Source organism: Brassica oleracea, chromosome C9, assembly GCF_000695525.1.
Source record: "Brassica oleracea var. oleracea cultivar TO1000 chromosome C9, BOL, whole genome shotgun sequence".
Classification (NCBI taxonomy): domain Eukaryota; kingdom Viridiplantae; phylum Streptophyta; class Magnoliopsida; order Brassicales; family Brassicaceae; genus Brassica; species Brassica oleracea.
In genome coordinates this window covers 49,521,943-49,529,417 of record NC_027756.1, presented here as the reverse complement: position 1 = coordinate 49,529,417, position 7,475 = coordinate 49,521,943, and the positions used below count along the sequence as shown (strand labels likewise).

Genomic DNA, 7,475 nt, shown 5'->3' with positions numbered 1-7,475 from the left:
TTTAACCTGGATCCGAATACCCGAACCGGAACCGACTCAAAAATATCCGATCCGGAACCGGACCGAAAATTTACAACTACTTTTTGGGTCTAAATTTTTTTTATCCGAAAGAATCGGAACCGAAAAGGAACCGACCTGAATAGACCCGGATCCGAAAAGAACCGACCCGAATAAACCCGACCCGATAAGAACCGATTTGTACCCGACTTAAAAACATGTATATCTAAAACTATGATATTTTTGTGTTCTATTTTATATATATTATTTTATGATTTAGTTGAAATATCTTTTGTTAACAACATTTGTTATTATTTTTTAACATTTTTAAAGTAATATAAAGCTTTAAAATGTAAAATTTAGAGTTTTAAAATATTTTATTTTAATTATTAATAGTTTCATTTAAGTTGTTTTGAAAAATTTTAGATATATATGACAAATATTCTACTAAAGTTGATGGAATTGGGTATATCATGTCTTTTTCAGATCCTAAATACCCGAATCCGATCCGGACCCGATATGGACCCGAAAAATTACGAGTATTTTATGGGTATTTTAATTATAGACCCGAACCGACCCGGACACGAGAAGAACCTACCCGAACCCGAACCGAAAATTTCTAAGTACCTATTGGATCTAAATATTTAGGACCCGAAAAGATTCGGACCCGAAAAAGGAACCGGCCCGAACCCGATCCGAAGATCCGAACGCCCATGCCTAGTTTTCTAAATAAAATATTTCGGTCGCTTATAATATAGATTCCGGAAAGCATTTATTAATAAATATAATACATATCGGTTCACGTCACATTCCCTGTTTAGAAATTCAAAGGTTACTCTTTTTCATATAAAAAGTTAAGAAAGTCAATACAATCTATGGAATTATTGTTTTAACTGTCATTTAAATCGGCGTACTAGCTAGCTACTTCAGAAAAATGAGTTCAGGTTCGAACATGAACGATGGGAAAATTAAAAACAATTATTTTCTTTGGACGAATTAAGAAGACAGTTAATTATGTTTTGGTTTCTAATCAAACGAGATACGCATGCCTAGACTAGTTACTTCTTTTTCTTGCAGTTCTTTTCGGGGTGGTCTATTTTAAAATATTTTGAGTGGGTTTATAAATGATACTCCTATATGAGATTAGAGAATATGATGTAGAAAGATCACTAAAGAGCTTACTGAGAGTTACGCATGCGCAAAGCGCAAAGGGAAAATGGACCCATCCAACTTGGCTACGTCAAGTGTATTATTTTGGGGGCCATCTTCCAGATCCCATGACCCCGTCTAATCATCTGTCAATACCAAAATAAAATTTTCACTTTTTTTTTTGTCAACAGATAAATTCGTCACTATACTACACAAAATTTTCACACACATTTTTTTACTAATCTAGAATACCTACGAACTATAATAAAACTCAGACTAATCTCATAAAAATGTGCAATCCACAAATTGACACTTTTTACGGGTTTGAATATATGTCTTTTTGAAATCTGCCTACCACTAGACCATTCTTATGTAGTTTTCATACACAATCTTTAAAAGAATGTTAGTGTCACTCAAGATAATGTATTTACGCATCTGCACTAAAATAAAATTGTACCAAATGTTATCTATATCAAAACAAAGTTCTACTTTTTTGGACCAAAATGTTCCTAATAGTTTTTGAACTTGTCGCTATAAGAATACATTTGTTTATGACTTTATGTCAAATATATTTTAACCGCTCTAATTAATCGTCTTGTTTCATCCCCTAAATAGTCGCAAAATTGCGATCACCTTACTCTTGTTTCTTTTAGTTGCAATTTAATGGGTTGACATATTTGTATTACTTTCAGAAAAGTGATATATATGCCATTTTTTAAAGCCATAACACACCTAAGAAATAATTCAACAACGAGAGAAGTTGAAAATGAGATATATGAAGTTCCGAATCTTTCTTTCTATATTCTATCTTACTTTTTCAAGAGCTATCATTTTATGATATTGACTTGGACGTACGGTATATCTATGACAATATACTTTTACCAGGCTTTCGGCTTCAGAAATTTCAAAATTTGCGGCTACTTTCCGTTGATTCAGTATAGATGGAACTTCCCCAGATACAGTAGTGATGATCTTGACATGCACACATGAAGATTGCAACTCTCCTGTGTGGATTGATAGATCATCACTCATGCATGTACGTGTATTTTACTGCCTTGTATATTTTATCTCAATAATATATACCCCATTTATTTATTAATTTTTTCCTGAAAAACTAGTCATTTAACTTTCATTTTTAGTTGCGAAGAGCATCTCCAAAAATAAACTTTATTTTGAAGTTTCCAATACTCTATATTTGAAGTTTAACGGTGTTTTTCTCCAAAAACAAAACTTCAAACTCAACTATAAAACTATATGTATTTTATAATATGGTCCTTATATTTGTCATAACTAATTTGAATTCATAAAACTTTTGTAAATAACTATCACATATATAAATATATTACAACAATATTAAATTAATAAAATATTATATTAAAATATAAAAAACTTAAATAAAATATCTTAATTAATATTAAACTTCAAAAAATACATATGATTTCATAAAATGATTTTCGTAATGCATATATGATCTACTAGTGCATTTCAAAGTAAAAAGGACTCTCCTTTTTTCTTTGTAGATTACAAGGTAAAAGTTGTTGAAATCGAATGATATTAATACTTGTAAATACATTAAATCAGAACAAGAAAGTAAAAGAGAAACATAAAATATTGCTAAAAGACTAATTTTTATCGATGCTATTAATACTCGTGAATATATTCGACCTGAACAAGAAAGAAGTGTACGAAAAAGACATCAAAAACAACAACAACAACAACAACCATCTTCAGTTAAACAAACAAAAATTTGGACAATATTTGAAAATTTTGAAGGATCCGGATCAAAGTTACCTAACTATTAGTGTTGTTGTAATATTTAAATTTGTGTAATAGTTATGTCTTCAATGAATTAGGCGACACACTATATATACTCTAAACAGTATTTGAATTTCGGTAAGAAAAATGGTTTAAGTTCAATATTCATATAAAGCTTTCTTCAAAAAAAAAGTAAAATAGTCCTTAAGAATCATGACTAGAGTGGTAGAAGATATTTTACATAAAGCAATGTTTATTGTTAACATAAATTTCCTGTAAGCAACAAATGTGCTGATTAAGATTTTTAAAATTCAATATCATATTTTTCAATATAGTTTTGGTGATTAAATGTAATGTTTGTTACCGCTAGGATAGTTATAATGTAAGAATATATATTGCTAAGACAATTTCCTTCTCTGTTGGTTTACTCTATTTTAAAGTAGTTTTTATTCTAAAATAGTGTTATTCAAAAATAGAGCATAGTTTATTTCTAATGGTTTACTCTATATTTGACTCTAAAAATGAATATTCTTAAATATGTTTTTTTCAATTTTATAACTAATATCTTTTATTTACAAAATTTACAAATTGACTCTTTATATTTTATTTTTCACAAAATTTTCATAAATTATATATTTATATCAAACATTTATTATATTAAAACTTACATTACATTTTACTAATAACATAATACATTTTAACTTAAACATCTCCATTAGTAAATCTTTCCCACAAGTGATCAATTAACGAATTTCAGAGTGTGAAATGAATTTTTTTATCTTTGATTTTTTTCTAAATCGACCAAAAAAACTCTTCAAATCAAATATTATCATTCTTTCGTGTCTGAATCTGTGGAAGTGGAACTTCTCTTCCCATTTTAGTTGGTGCGCTAAAATCACATTCATCCTCATATCATGTTGTATAGAATTATACATGTAGTCCATATGCATTGGTCACCAATACATTTTTATATATTTTAGTTACATACATGCATCAAAAAATATTTAGTTTGTGACTTGAGTTCAGTGCAAGATCCAGATGTTCGTGAATATTTTCAAGAGGAACAAACTTGAATTTTACAAACAAAAAAAGACGTGGTCAACAACATGAACAAGAAGCTACTCATTCGTTTACCTCATTTGAACAATATTTTAACAATCTTGCTTGATCTGGAAGCAATTTACCAAAAAATTAAGTCATTATTATCTATGGTTTTAATTTTATTTTGAGTTACTTATTTTTAATTTTAGTATTGGTTTCTTTTTCTAATCATTAAAAAAAATTAATTTTAGTGCTTGTTTTCTTTGGCTAATGATAATAAATTTTAAATGTTTATATATATTGTGTTAAACATAAATTATGTGTTGTTTGCATGATTAAATTAAATAAATAGTTACAAAATAAAAAGATTGAAAAATAAAAGGACTAAAGTATAAATAAAAAAGTTCCACTTTATAATAGAGTAAGAAATAGAGTTACTCCAACTATAGAGTAAGAAATAGAATTGCACTATTTTAGTGGAATATAGAATGGAGTTGGATAAGGTTTTACAGTTTTACTGTATAATAGAGTTTAGTGTAGAAAATAGAGTGAGATTGGAGATGGCCTAAGCAGACAAATCATGACTAACTCCACAAACCATAGGCAAGCTTTTATGGTTTTACAAAGAGATAACCTATTAAGCAGTTCAAGATTATTAAAATTGTGTTAGCAAAAAAAATGATTTTTTTCAAAAAAGAAAATGTATGGTTGGGAATAACATAGTTATCATATATGTACAACAAGCTAAGCTAACCCATACCTACTGGTGCTGTTCGAAAGATATTCCGAGATGAACCCAAATCAACATCGATCCGTTCCCACACTGACCCGATTAAAGCGTCTATATCAGGATATTATCGATATGAATGTCATCTCGAAAAACCAAGTTACAATTTTCACAATTAAATTTATATAGATTTCAAAATTAAAATATAAAATATTTAAAATTTATATTTATATTAACTCATTTATTACCAATTTCAAAACTCATTTTCGTTACATTGATGCAAATAACCTCAATTTATTTGAAAGTTTTGTAACATTAAAGACGAGTTTTGGTGTCGTTTACCTTGTGTGTGGTGTCTGTTTCGTAGCCTCGTAGCAATCAAAACATAAGATAATTGCTATGAGTGAATTCTATACTTTATAGAACGGTCCCAACTCCCTATTGCCTATTTTTTTAAAAAATATTATTCGGGACTTTTAGTTTCACAATTTAGAAAAATATAGCTCTATACGAAATAGAATTATTTCATGGTAATATTTTGTCTAGTTGGTATATATACCTACGTATTCTTTTCTTTGCAAGTCTTGTACATGAGGTCCGAGAGTTTGTGGTCGAATGGTAAGGGAAAGGGTTTAGGACGACAACACGTTTCAAGTTCAATCCAGCTACTATGCGAAACTAAGTCACATTCATCCTAAACACTTAACATGAATATGAGCTATTGCTTTCGCCCCATTTGAATACCAGGAGAGAGAGTCTATCCATGGACTCCACTTCTCTTTAGAGATTAGTCTGGGCCCTTCCATAGGTCCGGGATACTTTCGGGTTGATCAAAAAAAAAAACAAAGTCTTGTACAGAAGCGAAATTTGCTGGATACATGCATGCAAGAAAGGGGAATGAATAGCCCAATACAAGCTCCACCAAAGTCCTTTACACAAAAAGCCTCAAGTCACTTTACATAAAAGCCTTTTTACTTACGGAAGTCCAAGATGAGTTTATTTTAAGCCTTTAAATACGTCCAAGATGAGTTTATCTTAGGCTTTACATAAGCACAAAATGTGTTTACATCTGGAAAACAGTACAAACGAAGCAAACGATTTATTGCAGGGTGCTAAACTGAACTCATATCTAATTATCTATATTGAATTTTCCACAGTACACATAGTGAAACAACAAACTCTAAGAAAGAGTCTGCTAGATACTGTTGATTTGAACATACTTGGTTGGGATCAGTAAACTGTAACTTCATAAACTCTAAATACAAAAAGCAAAACGCTTCTTCAGAGATTTTATGTCTCTTAATTATAGACCCATGCCGAAATGCAACTTTGATCGCGATCTGCTTCCATTTGATAACTTGCTCGAGTTTCTAATCTCTTCTTCTTCTTCCAGTTTTTTTCTCCTTGCAGCCTCTTCCTTCTGTCTCTGTATCAGCTCCAATTCTCTATACCTTTCCTCTTCTTTCCGTTGAAGTTCCAATGCTTCTCTCCTCTGAGACTCTTCAACCCTCCTGCTATTCTCTTCTAGCATCTTATCAAGCTCTTCTCTTTCTCTCCTAGCTTGTTCCTTCAGAATTAATTTCTTACTTTCAGTAAGCAGCAACTAGATTCAAAACCCAAAAAACGTTGAACAACAAAGCAATTAGACTTACTTCCTTTCTTCTTGCCTCGTTTAGAGCAGACTCCTTCTCATTCTTCAGCTGTATTTCCACGTCAAGAAGCATCTTTTCATAGGCTTCCTTTGTCCTCCTCTCTATTTCTGCTTTAGCTTCCTCGGTGTTCATCCTTTCCTCCACATTTTTCCTCACTGCTTCCTCGATCCGCCGTGCTGTCTCTTCTTCTAGTCGTTTCAGCTCAGCTTCATGCTGCAATCTTTGATTTAGCATGCATGAAAAACAAAGAGTTAAAGGATATAAGACTGTCAACACTAGCCTAAGCAAGATTTAACTTTTCAAAGTCAAATAATTAACTAGCAAAATGAACTCTTTACAAAAAAGAAAAAAATGCATGCGGTCGTTCATTAAAGATTACAATTTTCCATAATTAATCCATTCAAATACTATTATACGGCTGTCACAAAGCTGGGAAAGTATACAAGAACCTGAAAAGACAAAACAGCACTTGAACATTTACCTTGCCTTGGCTTCCTGTTCTTTCTTGGCAATTTTATGGTCTGAAGAAGATGAGGGAGACAAGGAACTACTTCTATCCCTTTGGTGTTGCCTCAGCGTAGGAGATGTGCTTTTCCTGTGCCTATAAAATGATGGGAGAGCTTTCTTCTAATTAACACCTAGTAGCTATCTTTGCAAATACATAACAAGGATCTAGCATGAACTTTGTTAAAGCTCTGTAAAGCCCTAAACCTAATTCCCCATACGACCATGAGATACGAGATTGGATTCTCGAGATATTGAAAAGTTGTTAAGGAAGTAAGATCGTTGCAGACCTTGATGAATAGAGATCGCGGCTGCGGTCGCGCCTGGTACGACGGCTGCTACGGAGAGGCGAACGAGAGTAGCGTCGGCGGTGAGACGGCGACCTAGATCGCGAGTCGTTTCGTGCCATACCCAAACCGGAAATTGATTGACTGGGTCAGCAGTATAATGGAATTTAGAGCTTTTGTCCTATACAATTAACCCGGTTCAGTTTTATTGCAGAAAAGGAACCGACTTTTTCCGGTTCAATTCCAACATTTTAATTGGGAGTGAGTTTTCAATTTAAAGATTTTTTTTTTCCTGTTCTTTTCTTCAGAGTTTCTAAGAGCATCAGCATCGGGGTCCCTTAAGGCAGGGCCCTTAAGAAATTT

The 7,475-nt window shown here is 31.8% G+C and overlaps 1 protein-coding gene across 1 annotated transcript; it reads right to left on the bottom strand.

Moving 5' to 3' along the window:
• Positions 1–5,779: 5,779 nt before the first annotated feature.
• Positions 5,780–7,296, bottom strand: LOC106315795 (uncharacterized protein At1g10890). Its single transcript, XM_013753617.1, has 4 exons — positions 7,116–7,296; positions 6,803–6,922; positions 6,322–6,541; positions 5,780–6,236 (listed from the first exon to the last, which is right to left on the bottom strand). Exons 1-4 carry the CDS (start codon positions 7,232–7,234, stop codon positions 5,973–5,975), a joined length of 723 nt encoding a protein of 240 aa, XP_013609071.1. The 5' UTR covers positions 7,235–7,296; the 3' UTR covers positions 5,780–5,972.
• Positions 7,297–7,475: the final 179 nt, after the last annotated feature.

Bases quoted from the DNA above. Each gene is read 5' to 3' on its own strand.
- LOC106315795 (XM_013753617.1), bottom strand. From the start codon at position 7,234: ATGGCACGAAACGACTCGCGATCTAGGTCGCCGTCTCACCGCCGACGC. The intron at 6,923-7,115 runs GTCTGCAACGAT...ATCATTTTATAG, and splicing joins CGCGATCTCTATTCATCAAG to GCACAGGAAAAGCACATCTC. The intron at 6,237-6,321 runs GTAAGTCTAATT...TTAATTCTGAAG, and splicing joins ACGAGGCAAGAAGAAAGGAA to GAACAAGCTAGGAGAGAAAG.